Here is a 17,241-nt window from a genome sequence, read left to right on the forward strand (position 1 = left end):
TTGTAGTTTTTTATGGGGTTTTTGTTCGTTTGTGACTTTTAGTCCTTTCTAACCTACAGGAAGAGAAGTTTGATTTGATCTGGAACCGGGCTCAGTCCTGTCCAACAGTAAGTTTCTGGATTGCTTATCAATGCTGCAAATAAGGATGTTTTCTAACTAATCTCTTCATGCTCCATGCGATTTCATGTTATAGTTCTGTTTACTTAACAAAGATGCTTATATGTTGATTGTACTGTTTAGCCTTATGAAATCATGTGAGTTTGGCACAATAAGTCTCTGGCTTTTTCTGAGTCCTTTCTGATCTGGATCTTAATTAACAGTATAAGTAAATGTTGGATATAGAACTTGAGAGCATAATATTTCCAACTTCCCATAAGTGCCTGTTTTATTATCAATTTTCTTTTCAGTTTTGGCCATGCTATTCTGATTAGATGTACCTAAAAGGAATTATGAGATTGTTGCTGTAGTAATGAGCTACCAGAAAACCTAAGGGAAGGGAATAGGTGAAGTGGGCCAGCTGACTTGGTGTTGATAATCATTTCTAGGATTCTAAAAAAAAATTTCCAAACATTGCCAAGAGAAAATAAAAAAACCTTGAAGTAAATGGAGAGATATATCATATTCATGGACTGGATGACTCCATATTATTGTCATTTCTCCACAAATTGATCTGTAGAATATAATCCCAATCAAAATCCCAGTAGGCCTTTCTTTTAAAGAAGTTGACAAGCTGATTTAAAAAATTTATTTGGATATCCAAAGGACCCAGAATAACAAAACAACTTTGAAACAGAACAAAGTTAGAGGACTTACATTATCTTATTAAGACTTATTGTAAGCTGTAGTAATGAAGACAGTATGATATTGGCATAAAAATAGACCTATAGATCAATGGGACAGAGTAGAGAATCTAGAAATAGACCAACATATAGGTGGTCACTTGTTTTTCAGCAAAGGGACCATGGTAGTTAAATGGGGGAAAGGATAATCTTATTCTTACCTCACCCCATTTTCAACAATTAACTCAAAATAGATCATAGAATCTTAGTGATCTTGGGTTTAGCAAAGATTTCTTAAGTACATCACAAAAAGCACAAACTATTTAAAAAATTGATAAATTACATTTCATTGAAATTTTTAATTTTATACCCATGTTCATAGCAGCATTAGTTGTAATAGCCAAAAGGTAGAAGTAGCCCAAGTGTCCATTGATAGATGAGTGGTTAAATAAAATGTGATGTGTGTGTATAAAGTAGAATATTATTCAGTTTTAAAAAAGGAAGGATATTCTGACACATGCTACAACATGGATGAACCTTGAAGATATTATGCTAAGTGAAATAAGCCAGTCACAAAAGGACAAATACTGTATGATTCCACATTTGTGTGAGATACTTAGTGTAGTCAAATTTAGAGACAGAAAGTAGAATGGTGGTTGTCAGGGACTGGGGGGGAAAGAATAGGGAATTATTGTTTAATGAATATAGGGTTTCAGCTTGAGAAGATTGAGAAAGTTCTGGAGTTGAATGGTAGTAATGGTTGCACAACATTGTGAATGTACTTAATGACACTGAATTGTACACTTAAAAATAGTTAAAATGGAAAAAAATAGTTAAAATGATAACTTGTGTAATGTATATTTTACCACAATAAAAAAATTAAAATTTTCTACTTTTCAAAAGATCTTGTTATCAAAATGAAAAGATAAGCCACAGACTGGGAGAAAATATTTGCAAGACATATATTGACAAATGACTGGTACCCAGAATGTATTAAAAACTCTTACAACTTAATAAGAGGACAGGCCACCCGATTAACAAATGGGCAAATGATTCAGACAGTTGACCAATGAAGTAGAATGGAAGATAAACACCTAAAAAAGTGCTCAACATCATTAGTCATAATGGGACTGCAAATTAAAGCCACAGTAAGATACCACTAACGTGTCTAAAATTAAAAAAAACTGACCATACCAAGTGTTGGTGAGGATATGGAGCAACTAGAACTCTCATGTATTCTTGATGAGAATGTAAAATGATACAACCACTTTGAAAACAGTATGGCAGTTTCTATAAAAGGTAAGCATATACCTGCCATACTACCCAGCCATTCTACTCCTAGTTATTTTCCCAAGAGAACTGAAAGCACATGTACATTTAATAACTATACACAAATGTCCATAGTAGTTTTATTTGTATTGACAAAATACTGAAAATACCCAAATCTACCACAGTTGAATAAATAAAAGAATTGTGATGTGTATACATATACACAATGGAATAATTCAGGAATTAGAAGGAATGAACTATTGATATATACAACAACATGGATAATTATGGAGAGAAGCCAAACCAAAAAGAAGTACAGATTGTATGAGTGGTTGCTTAGGGACTGTTGAGGAAAAGGTATGAATTACAAAGCGACTTTTTGGAGAAGATGTTCATTATATTGTCCTAACGAGGAACCAGCTATTAGATAGGCACTGAAGTTATCTCATTTTACCTAATAATAGACAAACATGTAAATTGACCGTACCTCTGCTATGCCCAGGAGTGAGTATGCAAATTAACCGACAAAGATTATGGGTTAATTTGCATATGCAGGCATGGAGCAGCAGGGCGGGACTCCTGCTATGAGGGCGGGGGGGGGGGGGGCGGAGGGAGCTACAGGAGTGGTGCTCCGGCTAGGAGCGAGGACCTGCCGGCTCCCGGACGGCCCGGGAGCAGGGGCTTGGTGGCTCCTGGGAAGCCGGGAACGAAGCCAGGGGAAGGAAGGCCTATTCTTGCACAAATCTTTGTGCAACGGGCCTCTAGTCTTTACTAATAATAGAGGAATATGCAAATTGTCTGGGACGCCGTCACAGTCACAGTAATGACCGAACAGCAGGCTGCGTGGTGCGACAAGTTCGGCAGGGGGTTAGTGAGGGACGACCAGACAACTGAACAGTAGGCTGTGTGGGGCAACCAGGTTAGCGAGGGATGACCAAACGACTGAACAGGCTGTGTGGGGTGACCAGGCTGGCAGGGGGGTTAGTGAGGGATGACCAAACGACTGAACAGCAGGCTACATGGGGCAACCAGGCCAGCAGGGGGGTTAGTAAGGGATGACCAAACGACTGAACAGCAGGCTGCGTGGGGTGACTAGGCTGGCAGGGGGGCAGTTGGGGGTGACCAGGCCGGCAGGGGGGCAATTGGGGGTGACCAGGCCAGCCCGGGTGGGGGGCAGTTGGAGGCGACCAGACCAGCAGGGTGGGCAGTTAGGGGCGACCAGGCTGGTTGGGGGGGAGGGAGTTGGGGGCAACCAGGCCGGCAGGGGGGGGGCAGTTAGGGGCAATCAGGCTGGCAGGCAGAGGCGGTTAGGGGTGATCAGGCAGGCAGGCAGGTGAGCAGTTAGGAGCCAGTGGTTCCGGATTGTGAGAGGGTTGTCCGGCTGCCGATTTAGGCCTGATCCCAGGGATCGGGCCTAAACTGGCAGTCGGACATCCCCCAAGGGGTCCCGGATTGGAGAGGGTGCAGGCTGGGCTGAGGGCCCCTCCCCCCCCGTGCACAAATTTCGTGCACTGGGCCTCTAGTCTAATAATAAAGAAACAGCCTGAGTGGTTGGCCATACTGAGACAATTCCATGACTGATGCTTTATATTCTGGCATCATTCTCTCCTCCACCACTCATTCCCAATTCTAAACATCTCTGATTAGCATAAAACTAATCATCTCTTGGTGTTTAGAACTGCAGTATTAGCCTCAGATGATAAAGTATGAAGTGATTATAGTAAATGGAACAAAAATTAATTTAGCAGCTTTAGGAAGTTTAGAAAGTGAAAAAGATCCAAATGTTCATCAATGGAAAAATAGATAAATTGTGGTAAATTTCTATAGTAGAATTCCATACAACAGTGAAAATTAACGAATTAGGTTTATAGGTTATCAACTTGGATAAATCTTAGTATAATATGAAATGAAAAAGCAAGTTGCAAAAGTATACACATAATTTGATATGATTTATGTTCAAAACATGCAAATAGTACTGTTCCTTGTTTATGGATATGCACATACACAGTAAAAGTATTAAAACTTGATTTGGTAGCTGCTTATGCCGTTTTGTTTTTAAATATATGTCCATGATGAACCTCCTTGTGTTTCCCACAGTTTCTATGTGCACTACCAAGAAGGGAAGGCTATGAGTTCTTTGTAGGACAGTGGTCAGGCACTGAACTCCACTTCACTGCGCTTATAAATATTCAGGTAGGTGGCTTCTGCTCATCCGCTATAGGAAAGAGGCCTACCCCTTTGTGGGATCCTGAGCCCTTGCTGAGACTTGAGAACACAGAATATCTACAGACCCCCAGCAATATTTGCTGTGGCATTGATGAATTGTCATACTTGATATGTTGGACTAGCTTTCCAGGCCCTATTCAATACCTAGAAATTGGAAAAGATCCAAAAACATGTTCTCTGACTACTTCGGGCTCTCTCCTGTCTCTTCCCCAGATCTCTAAAACATTTACTGATGTGCCTCACTTAACAAACATGGGTAAGTTATAATTGTAGTCTTAAGGTAGGCTCCATGTCTTATTTGAGTTTTATTAATCAAGTCAGCACTTCCCAAGGTGCTGTGTAGTAGTTTCCATTCCATAGATGTTTTTTGGTTTGCTTCCCTCCTCCTCTTTTTTTAAATCCCCAAATATTAGATTTAGTTTGATCCAAAGCATTTGAAGCTTTTTTTAAAAAATATATTTTTTATTGATTTCAGAGAGGAAGGGAGAGGGAGAGAGAGAGATAGAAACATCAATGATGACAATCATTGATTGGCTGCCTCCTGCACACCCCCACTGGGGATCGAGCCCACAGCCTGGGCATGTGCCCCTACCAGGAATTGAACCATGACCTCCTGGTTCATAGGTCGATGCTCAACCACTGAGCTGCACTAGCTGGGCTGAAGCTTTGTAAAAAAGTCAGTATTTCATATTAGATCATAACTAAGATTGACATTCTATATTTAGAGGCCAAATCTGGCAAAAACAAGCATGTATATGATTTTGAAGTTGGGATAAAGGGAGCGCAAAATAGAATGAGGGGGCAGCTTTCACTTTGTTATTTTTTAATTCTTCTAACAATCATTTATTGGGCACATACTATAATAACCAACATTTAATATACTTACTATGTTATGTGCCATTATCATTTAGTCCTCACAATTATTCCATGAGATATTATTTCTATTTACTCACTGCTAGTAAGTGGTAGAGCTGGGTTTGACTGACTCCAGGTAATTAACTCGATAGTCTATGAACTTATCCATTATGCTGTTGTGTTGGAAACCGTGCTAGAACCTAGATACCTATGAGCCAAGGTCCCTGCCCTCATGAAGCTCATATTCAAGTATAAGAAAAAAATCCAGAAATAGAATTATAATCAAAATGACCAGTATAGTAGAAGTATGTTAAAGAGAACTGAGAGGCTAAACTATTTTTTTTTAAATATATTTTATTGATTTTTTTACAGAGAGGAAGGGAGAGGGATAGAGAGTCAGAAACATCGATGAGAGAGAAACATCGATCAGCTGCCTCCTGCACACCTCCTACTGGGGATGTGCCCGCAACCAAGGTACATGCCCTCGACTGGAATCGAACCTGGGACCTTTCAGTCCGCAGGCCGACGCTCTATCCACTGAGCCAAACCGGTCAGGGCGAGGCTAAACTATTAAAAGTACCCTATCAATACTTAGATATTGATAATTAAAAGGACTCTTGCTGGAATTTTAGAGAGGAAACCCAGAGATCTTTTTTGAATGTATAGTCCTCCAACACTATATCGGGGCTTTAGCTTTGAACCCAGCTTCTCTTCCTAGTCTGGATTAAGGTCTGGTTACTATCCTGTTCATTCTTCATGAAATTATGGTATTCTCATGCTTTTCTACCTACCTCCCACCCAGCTTTTATTTTAAAACTGCACATTGCAAATCTGGCCCATGTGCCAACTCTCCAGCTGTTTGCTACAGCTTAAAAGAGCTCAGTCTTCAGAGCCAGCCAAGGGGAGTAGATTTCAGCTGTGAAATGCACTAGTCCATAAAAGTGGCAATTACACAGGCATATTGCTTTCTTTAGAACTTTATTTGGTAGCTGCTTGTGCCATTTTGTTTTTAAATATATGGCCATGATGAAGGATTCATTGCCTACTGTAAACATTTTCTGGGAAAAGAGCCAAACATTTTTCAATTGAAGACACAAATAATGCTGTGCAAACTGTCACTTCACCGTGCCTTGGCAGGCCTAACCATCCCCAACACACCAGTCCTCAGACTCACTGGATACCCAAGGGGCTGGTAAGAGCTAGAATTTCTCTCTTGCTCCAAAATTGCAGTTTTGTTGTGGTGGTACCTTATTGCACCTTGATAAGTGTTCTTCCTTACAGACCCGAGGGGAAGCTGCGGCCAGCCAGCTGATTTTATATCACTACCCTGAACTTAAGGAAAAAAAGGGCATAGTACTGATGACAGCAGAAATGGATTCTACATTTCTGGTAAGAATCAAATCTGTGGATTTACCTGGTAGCCCTGAAAGTAATATTCTTCAGCAAAATTCAGGAGAAGCAAAATTTGAGCTACCTACATGTATTTGTTTCTTACTTAAAGTTGACAATAACCGGTCTTGCTCAATCTCTTCTAAGTTGAAGTTAGTACAGATCCTCAATCACTTCTTCACAATTTTGAAGTCCAAACGCTCTGAAAGCATTCTGCACCTTTCTAAAATTCTGACTTCAAAACACATCAGGCCCTAGGGGTTTTTTTTCCCCTTATTACATTTTTATTTATTTTTTTTATTGTTTAAAGTATTACATGTAGTAATACATATATATCCTTTTTTTTTCCCCATTGACCTTCCCCCAGCCTCCCCTACCCCCCAGTGTCTTGTGTCCATTAGGCCCTAGGGGTTTTAGGTAAGAAACTGGACACGTAAATGGCTTCTTAAGAGTAGGGAAGAGTTCCAAGTCTAGAATAGTGCTCGATCTTTTATCTTCCACACTGTTCGCATACACAACATTCCTCATACATAGTGATTTCCCTTGCCCCCTTTCCATTCCCTGGATAGAGCATCGACCATATGCCCATAGGTAATGATATCCATTGTGTTTGTTCTCTCCACGTGTCTAGGGCCAGGAGCAGTTTTATGATTACTGTACAGCCTATTTGTCTAACCTTTGCTCATTTTAATCTCATTTATCTGGTGGCATTTAAGTTCAGGATGTCCTCAAGATACTGGCCACTCTCATGCCTCTTTTCCCTGAGATTTTTCGTTGCAACACCCACTTATTTTTCCCTTCTCTCTTACCAGCTGCATACAGAGAAGGAAGCGGTGTAAGTTCCTTGGCTAGTATTTGCACTTGGCTAGTATTTCAGCCAGTATTACAATAGCAGTGAGTCCCAAGTCTTGGGCACAGTTGGGACTCTACTTCCCTGTCTATTACCCATGAAACTGTACAGTCCTATTTCTCCTATTCTTACTTCCACCCACCACACTCAACTGGAAGGTACCTAAAACCCTATCCAGAAGAATGGAGTTGCCATTAACTGAGGTAAACAGGATCGTGGAAGAAAAAGGTTTGGAAGGAAGATCAGGAGCTCAGCTGTGGGCACGTTAAATCTGAGATGCCTATTAGATTTCCAAGCAGTAGGCAGTTAGATATATGAGCCTGGAGTTCAGAGGAGAGCCCAGCGGAGATGAGGAAGCATCAACAAAAATTATTTAAAAGGAACAAGTCAGTGACGTAGGCAGAAAACTAAGATAATAGAATGTCCTGGAAGCTGAGATAACATGTTTCAAGAAACAGGGAGTGCTCAACTGGCCAAATCTCCCCTTCTGGTAGGGAAAATGAGATGAGGACTGAGAATTTAGTACATTTCACAAAATGGAAGTCATGAGGTACCTTTATAAGGGACATTTCAAATGGAGCAGTAGGATAAACACATAATGGGAGTGCATTTAAGAGAGTATGGAAAGAAATTAGAGTAAGCATAAACAAGTCTTTGAAAGGGTTTTCTGTGAGGGAAAGGAGAGAATGGGGCAATAGCTGGGGGTGGGGGTGGGGAGAAGTGGGAGTGAGAGTGTTTTTTTTGTAGTGTTTTAAATATGGGAGAAATAATACTTGTATGCTGATGGAAAGATCCAGTAGACAGGGAAATATTGGTAATGTGGAGAAAGAGGAGAGAAATGTTGAAGTGAGATTTTTGAGTGGGTAAGTCTGGGAATGAGGAAAATATAAAAACAGGAGAGAGGCCAGGATATAAGGGCGCAGTTAAATGAATAGAGGTGGTAGTAGCCTGTAGAAATTCTCTCTAGTTTGCTTAGTGAAAGGAAAGGCCTGTCATTAGCTGGAAGTGAGGATGGAAGAATAGGTGTTGGACATTAGAGTGGAAAAGAGAAAGTCTGAAATTATGTCCTGGACAGGAGTCAGCACACTGTAGCCTATGGGCCAACTCCAGTCCACTGTCTGTTTTTAGAAGGCCCATAAGTTAAGAATGTTCTACATCTTTAAATGGTTGGTGGGGGGTAAGGGAGCCTAAAGAAGATGAATATTTTCTGACCTGTGAACCTGTGAAAAGTATATGAAATTTTAATTTCAGTGTCTGTAAAAGACTTTTATTGGAATACAATAAATAGCCATGGTTATCACTTACTAGTACCTATTATCTGTGGCTATTGTAGCTCTGCAACAAAGAATTGGGTAGTTGGAACAAAGACTATAGAACCCATAGAGCCTAAAATAATAACTGTCTATCCCTTTACAGAACGTGTATGCCTACCTGTGGTCTAGGAAAATGGAAGAGAGAATAGCTGTGTGGGTACAGGCACAGAAAGAAAGGGCTGAGAGTTTCATTTAACTAAGGTTATGGTTTAGCCAGGTTGTATAATGAAGTAAAATAGGAACCCAGAAGTTGAATGTAAAGGCAAAGGACTGATTATAATTGTTGACCATGGAATATAAACTGGATAAAGAGGGAAGTGAAAACAAGGGAGGTTAGAGACAGAATTGTGAGTCCTAGTGGAGTTAAAAGATTTTTGAAGTTGGGAGTGAGCTTAAAAGATAGGAAATAGTAGACCAAGTGTGTTGAGGTGCTTCAAATTGAGATTTGGAGGGGATATAGTTACCAATAATGACAAGGTTTAAGATTTGATCCGAGGAGTAAGTGACATAGAGCTTGCACTTTTTTCTGGTCTTCAGCGAAGTACAGCCTCTAATCATATTAAAAGTGCACTCGAACTCTAACCGGTTTGGCTTAGTGGATAGAATGTCACCTGCGGATTGAAGGGTCCCGGGTTCGATTCCAGTCAGGGTCATGTACCTTGGTTGTGGGCACATCCCCAGTGGGAGGTGTGCAGAAGACAGCTGATCCCCAGTAGCGGGTGTGCAGGAGGCAGCTGATCGATGTTTCTCTCTCATTGATGTTTCTAACTCTCTATTCCTCTCTCTTTCTTTCTGTAAAAAATCAAAATATATATTTTTTTAAAAAGTGCACTTGAGAGGTCAGAGGAGAGACCCTTCTACTTGGGCATTTTGACCACCTCACTTTGGTGGTCTCAAACTGATACACAGTTCCCACCATCATTAAAATTTGCCTCCTGACCTTATAACATTCCACAGCATACCAGACAATAAATACAGGGTGGGGCAAAAGTAGGTTTACCGTTGTTCCTATGGAAAATAATACAATAATTAATAAATAATAATACAAGAATAAATTATGTTTCATGTTCTCACAACTGTAAACCTACTTTTACTCCACTCTGTATTTGCCTTGCATAAGTCAGTTTGACTGACTGTCCAGTGTAGTATACAGTAAGTCCTCACTTTATGTCATTGATAGGTTCTTGGAACTGTGGCAAAAAGGCATAACAAAACCAACTTTACCATAGGCAACTTGATATACACAATAGTTAAGTTCCTACAGCATCTCTTCCGAGTTACAACAAAACAACATTGAATGAATTAATGTTATTCGAGGAGCTACTGTACAGAACTAGATATGTTAGGAATTATTATAGAGGTTGCATGATTCAGAGATGGGAAACCGAGAAATGTACAGTAGGTCCTCAGGTTACATCGGAGATCCGTTCCTATGGCGTGATGTAACGCGATTTTCGCCGTAAGTCGGAACCCACCACCTACATAAGCACCTACGTCACTCACATGGAGCACATACACAGCAGTGGTGAAGTGAAACAGTAAAAAAAATTTAAAAGAAAGTTAACAATTCCTGACCTTTACTTGTGATAAATAAATAATAAAAAACATAAAGCACATATGTACATACGTCGAAATGACGGAACTTTTTTTTTTATAAATAAATGGGAGATGGCGACGTAACCACGAAACGATATAAGTTGAGTCCGACGTAACCCGAGGACTACCTGTAATATAAATATATGATCACCTGCATACTCGCACATAAGTTTGTACTTTAGGCATAGTATTTCCAAATACAGTAAAGCAGATAAATAGAAATACATGGAAACTAAAGGTTTCTTCTTTTTTTTTTTTAATATATTTTTATTGATTTTTTACAGAGAGGAAGGGAGAGGGATAGATAGTCAGAAACATCGATGAGAGAGAAACATCGATCAGCTGCCTCTTGCACACCTCCTACAGGGGATGTGCCCGCAACCAAGGTACATGCCCTTGACCGGAATCGAACCTGGGACCTTTCAGTCCGCAGGCTGACGCTCTTCCACTGAGCCAAACCGGTTTTGGCTAAAGGTTTCTTCTTAACTAATTAACTTTAATGCTGAAAATTTAGTAGAATATTAGAAAACCTTATCTGGTTCCATATGTCTATCAATAAAAGCTTTAATTGGAATGCAGTAAGTGTTTAGATAAAAACATGCACAGCATTCTGGGGAGTAGGGTTCCCTGACCCAGAAGGAGGAAGGTGACTTCCTAGAAATGACACCTGTGCTGAACCTTCAAAGATGAGCCAGAGTTTTGCCAGGTAAAGAAAGGTGGGAGGGAGAGAGGCATGTTTCAGACAGAGCAAATAGCATAAGTAAATACTAGGAGGCATAAAATGACTTGCGGTATAACAAAGAATTTGGTATCACTGATATATGAAAAGGATTGGTGAGTTATGTTTAGAGGTTTGGCTTTATCCTGAAGACACAAAAGAATCATTGGAGGAGAGATAATGACCCCAAAAATATATAGGAAGTAAATTGATCATAGCTATGAAAATTAAAAGAGAAGGAGAAATCAGGTTTGTTGATATACCTCCTTATTGAGCAACACAGGGAGTTAATATGTTTATCTTCTTGGATCTTGGAAAGAGGACGCTACTGCTTCATGTTGAGAATTAAGAAAACAAAAGGCAGGGGGTGAATAACCATCGAGAGACAGATGCACATAGCTACCTGTATCTTACCTCCCTACCCACCACACTAGTGGTCTTCAAACTAGTAGGAGGAATCCTGGATCCAAACAAAATCTTACTATGTAAACCCTAGGATAAAACAGCTGAAACAGAGGTGGAGGGACCTGAGGCACCTCTTCAGAGCCCTAGGATTCTACTGTTGGGACGGCACTATTCTAGAGTGAACACAGCTGAGATAACCCCTGCCTCCACCATCCTAAGCCTCAAATAAAAATTGATTGTCAGAGGCCCTACAGTTCAGGAGCTCAGAGAACAGTGATATCTGCCTTGGATTGTGGCGTGCACTTGCTTTAGAAATGGTTTGCTCTTGAGGCATGTTTAAGTATAAAAAAAGGTAAAATGGATGAAGCAGAGTTAACAACCTTGATTGATTTTAATTATCTTCCCCCACAGTGTCAGGGTGAAGTGGAGGGAGGACCAGCCTGGGAGTCCAGAGGTCTGGTCCTGTCTCTGCCACTCTCTAGCCACATGACCTTGGGCCGATCCCTGGACTTCATCTGCTTTGGTTTCCTGACTTATTAAATGAGGACTGGGTGATCTCTGCGGCCCCTTCCAGCTCTGAAATTCCATTAATTTGAAATAGCCAGCATTTTGGAAAAAGGCTTTAGATTAAAGATCTAGCCTCAGAGATTAGTGCCTGCTTGTGAGAAAATGACCTGAAAACCCACAGGAGGGAATGGAGACAAAGCGGCCTAGGGTATTTATAAACCCGTCCTCCTCATTCTATAGCTAGACATAGCACCCCCTGACAGTCAGTTTTCCTGGGAATTTTTCATTATCTTTTGGGGTTGGCTTTGGCCATAGGAACACAATGATAATGAGTAAGTGCCTCTAACTAGTTAGAACTGGAGATTGACTAAACAGAAAAAATAAGAGTTGTTTGAAGTAACTCTTGTAAAGTTTCAAAAGTATAGTCTATGTCCTGACCCTACCTCTGTTACATAGAGTGCTCTGGCCACCATTTCCCGGCCTCTGAGCTTTCCCTGGGGCTTTGCTGGTGCCTTAGTTATTAGTTAGAAATGGCTGCATAGCAAATTACCCCAAACTTAGTAGCTTAAAACAAAAATTGGTTACCTCACAGTGTCTGTGGGTCAGGAATTCAAGAGCAGCATAGCTGGGAGGGTCCAGCTCAGTCTCGTGAAGTTGCTGTCAGGAAGTCGGCCAGCACTACAGCCACCTGAAGGCTGATTGGGCTTGAGGATCTACCTCTGACCCCACTCTCATGGCTGTTGGCAGAAGGCCTCATTTCCTTGCCATATTGACTTCTCTGTAGGGCTTAAATGTCTTCATCACATGGCAACTGGCTTTTCCAGAGCAAGTGATTCAGGAGAAAGCAAGTTAGAAACTACTATATCTTTTGTGACTTAATAGCAGAAGTCATTCTTCGTCATCCCACTGTAGTCTGCTTGTTAGGAGCAAGTCAGTAAATATAGTCCACACTCAAAGACAGGGTTAGTCAAGAACTTAGTACTTACCAACTAGAGCTTGGAGCTGGGTAACTATTGTTATTCTCTCCCCTCCCCCGAAATATACTTAACAGTTATAAAGGAACTAAATGAAGAGGGAGATTTTGAGCATATGCATTAATTTATTCAAACATTCACCAGATGTCACTATGTGCAGGGGTGTAAAACAAGCACACATACTTTGAGGAATTGATACTAGGGAAGATAGACAAAAAAAGAAAAGAAAAGAAAGGACAAATACAATAAGTATGATAAATACGACGATAGTGGTAAGCATGGGGTAATTTGGGTACACAGAGAGGAGGCACCTAGCTAAGACTTGGGTGATCAGGGAGTCGGGGAAGTTTCCTGAAGCAGAGACTCCCGAGTGAGGGCCCACTTGCCACAGGACTCAAACACAGAGCTTTTCGGTCCTGAGCAGGCAGAGAGCTCACTATTCTTTTACCTTCCAGAATGTTGCTGAGGCACAGTGCATTGCCAATCAAGTTCAGCTCTTCTATGCCACTGATCGGAAGGAGACGTACGGGTTAGTGGAGACGTTTAACTTCAGACCAAATGACTTCAAATATATGTCTGTCATCGCTGAATTGGAGCAGAGTGGACTTGGTGCGGAACTGAAATGTGCCCAGAACCAGGATAAGACTTAGAGCTGCAAGGGTTGGCTCCTTTACAGCGTCCGCTCAGCCCACACACCCCCTTGAACTCTCAGGAGCTCAGCATCTATAATGCAGTCTCTTAAGGAGTTGCCCTGTGTGCTTACGTAAGAAATACTAATGGAGGTGAGCCTTATTACTTGATAGTCAGGAACAGAGGTAGCCAAAATTCTGATAATTATCTCTCAGCACACTTGAGGTTTCCTTTTTAAGTGTTTCACTTCATTATAAGAGACAGCCAAAGATCAGCAGGATGGTTGACTTGATTTTACACACTGTTAAAAGTGCATATGCATTCTGGACATTTTGGTGGTACAACTCCCAAATGAGCATAGTTCCTCATCTTTCTAAACTTGTGACAAGATAGCTTGAAGACCTGCTATAGTTAGATGTGGGCTTTAGATACTCTTCCCATGTGCCAGTTAGCTTGTCAAAAGCATAACCCAAATATCCTGTTTAGACTCTAGAACAACCAGGTATTGCAATCAGGATTAAGACTTCATCTAGATGCTCCCAGAGTTGCTTTTAGTGTAGCTGGTTTGAAGCATCAGTAGATGTCAGGTATACTTAAAACACACAGGTACAGTGCCTGCATATTTTTAAACCATGGTTTGTGGCACCTCCTCTTCTAACTCTGTCTTTTAGAATCTGTGTATTTGGAAGGGGTGAATCAGTGCAGTGTAAATAAATCAACTTTTTATAAGGAAGGAGCAATCCAGATTTGTATGTTTTTGTGTTGTTTTTTAACAACTCTAAACTGTGCTACTATTATATGAAAAAGTGGGTGGAAACAAATGTTCCCAGGTTGGGTGTAGAGAAAGTATAGCAATAAAATAAACTCTGGCTTACAGTCTTTGTTATATTCAGCAGTGAAATCTAAGCTATATGCTATCCATAGTGTCAGTGCTGTGAGCTGATTTGATCAAAATTCATCTTTGGGCTTAGTAGTTGCTTGAAACACCGAAAATGAGAAAGGAGCTCTCCAGCTCTGGAAACTCTCATGTGGTTTGTAGAGTCACTGTTGTGGCTCAAAGCTCAGTGATAGAGGAGGGTGGTAGTTACACACCAGTCTTCTGAACCTGAGTCTCCCCCCCCCCCACCCCATTGTTGTCAGCTGCCTCTACTACGCCTTTCCTTTTCTTGCTCTGACATGCTTCACTTTGCTGCCCGAGATCTGGTGGTATGACACTGAACATGGTGAGTGGGAATGGAACCAGTAGTTATAGTTCCTTTGTATGTTTGTTTTCTTCATTACCGGTTGGGCCTGTTCCCAAGCTCTTTAAATGGGGTTGGACTTCCCATTATTTTTTGAGTTGAGTCTTTTTTGTTATACCTCTGAGTCTGTATATAGAAAGAGACAGATAGTGTTTGTTTAACCTGGAAAAGCTGCTAGCTAGCCTTTCACAATTTCTTTAAAGACAGGGCTATTTCCTGATGCAAATTCTGGACCTACCTCTGGTCCTGACAGTTCATTTTTTGAGAAACTTGAATCTGGATGTTTTGAGTCTCGGGAATCTTTAGCATCAGTCAGAGTTGCTATGTGGGTATCCGGTTATGTTTGCTTTTCCGTCCAGATGGACCCAGTTCCTAGCCATAGGACATTTTCATAGCACCTCCACCAGAGGGTGAGAAAATGATGGGAAAAGAAATAAGAACTGGCTGCTCATTTATTGTTCCTCCCAGCTTTGCCCTAAATCACAAGGAAGATTGTATCCATGGACAGTTACACTGGAAAGATCAAAGCACCATCTGGCTGTTCCTTATATTTACCTAGGAAGATCTGGCAAAGAACTAAAAGAACATTGTAACATTTGTCAGTAAATTTGTCTGCTGGTGCAACATGGTGTTATAGAAAGTGGACAGGCTTTAGAGTTAAATGAATCTGGGTTCAGCTGTTGGTGTTGCAATTCATTAGCTCTATAATATTGAACAAATTATTTAAACTCTAAATCTGTTTATTCATCTGTAAAATGGGGATAATAATATCTACCTCATAGGATTATTATGAGAATTAATTTATAGACTACAGTAGAGCTTAATAAATGTCAACTCCCTTCCTCTTCTCTACCTCCCTGCCTGTCATTAAAGACCAACGCAAATTAACATTTCAGATGTGCAGATCATTCTTCATTCCAGTTGAACAAGCAAACCTTATCTCACATGTTCGCAAACTTTAAGTGGAAGTAGAATTATCTTGAGCACTTCAAAATGCAAATTCCCAAATCCCAAACCTCAGCATGCTGAATCATAATCTTTGTAGAAATTCCTGGGATTCTGCATTTTAATATGTGCTCCAGATGATGGTAATTCACCAGCCACACTTTGAGAACCATTGCCTTATGAGTTCTTCACAAAAAATGCCAGGTCTTCCTTTCCTATGAACATTAACCATAGAATTGGATTCAATCTCCTGTCCTTTGCCTCCTATAGTGGTCCCCTGTGCCTATATTATATGTATGTATTTATATATATTTTGCCCACACTAGACTGTGAGCTCCTTGAGGGCCAGGCTTTCATCTCCATTTCTAGTATCAAACATATAAGATACTCATTTGTTTGTTGAATAAATAAGTGACATGATTTTAGCCAAAACATTATCTTGTGTATGCCTATATTTAAATACTCTGAATTTAAGAGAATCATTTAGATTGAGAACTTACTGAGTAGGAATATTTGTAATCCATGGTACCAGATTATATACAAAGTCTCTGTAAATCACCAATCTGCTGGGCTGTCTGCTCAGTGCAATTCAGTAGTCCTCACAGAGCACCTACTCCACCACCGCCATATTAGGTGCAGACACGGAAAATGCGTAGGAACCCTGTTCTCAAGCTCTGTTCCAGCCACCGCCTGTGTCTCTCTGGCCTCTGAATCTGTGCCCTACATCTAGCACCTGGTCATCGTTTCCCTTGTCTTGTTCTCAGGAGGTTTATGCTGCTATTTCTCTCTTTTCCTCCAACCAGTTTGGAAGTAGTAGTCACATGTATGCTTTTTCTTTCTTTCTTTCTTTTTTTTTTTTTTTTTGCAGTCTCCATAATACTGACCTTTGGTTCAACCTTAGAGAAGAGGTAAAAATGCCCACTTTCCCAGTCCTTTGATTTAGCAATGACTCAGTATTTATTAATATTTAGTGAACACCTATTAGATGTCAAGTACAGATATAGGAAGCTGGTGAATAAAGCAGTGAGCAGGACAAATAAGGCCCTTGTAGTCATGGAGTTTATATGCTTGTGAAGAAGACAAATGAATAACATTATTTCAAATACTGGTAGTGCTATGAAAATAAAAAATAATAATAATGTGATAGAATGCAGAGTGGAGGCAATAACTTAATGGTCAGGAGAGCCATCTCTGCAGCGGTAACAGCTGATACTGGAGTTGAAGAAAAGTACCAGGTAAAGAGAAGAGCCAGGGCTGAGGCCTTAAAGCAGGGCCAAGCTCAGCATGCTTATTTCTGGGGCCCAGATTTAAAGGATCACTCCTTGCCCTTGAGCTCACAGTTCAGCAAGGGAGACACTAATATGAGTAATTACAATATGGGGCAAACTGACAGTGCCATTCTCAGAAGAGAGGCAAGGAGGGTTAAAGAATACCAGGGAAGCCCTGGCCAGTGTGGCTCAGTTGGTTGGGCATCATCCCACACACCAAACAGTTGCCAGTTTGATTCCTGGTCAGGACACATGCCCAAGTTGATCCCCAGTAAG

The 17,241-nt window shown here is 40.7% G+C and overlaps 1 protein-coding gene across 3 annotated transcripts in view; it reads left to right on the forward strand.

Annotated features, from left to right (window-relative positions):
* ATPAF1 (ATP synthase mitochondrial F1 complex assembly factor 1) overlaps positions 1-16,133 on the forward strand; it is a 32,510-nt gene extending 16,377 nt beyond the window's left edge. The window contains exons 6-9 of one of the 3 annotated variants that reach the window (XM_080658118.1): positions 60-107; positions 4,146-4,241; positions 6,411-6,518; positions 13,337-16,133. In XM_080658118.1, the coding sequence (XP_080514244.1) occupies positions 60-107; positions 4,146-4,241; positions 6,411-6,518; positions 13,337-13,531 (447 nt within the window). In that variant the 3' untranslated portion in view covers positions 13,532-16,133. The remainder of the gene's footprint in view (positions 1-59; positions 108-4,145; positions 4,242-6,410; positions 6,519-13,336) is intronic. The other 2 variants (XM_080658120.1, XM_080658119.1) reach the window with 2 other exon arrangements.
* Positions 16,134-17,241: the final 1,108 nt, after the last annotated feature.

This window comes from Plecotus auritus, assembly GCF_963455305.1.
Source record: "Plecotus auritus genome assembly, chromosome: 2".
Taxonomy (NCBI): domain Eukaryota; kingdom Metazoa; phylum Chordata; class Mammalia; order Chiroptera; family Vespertilionidae; genus Plecotus; species Plecotus auritus.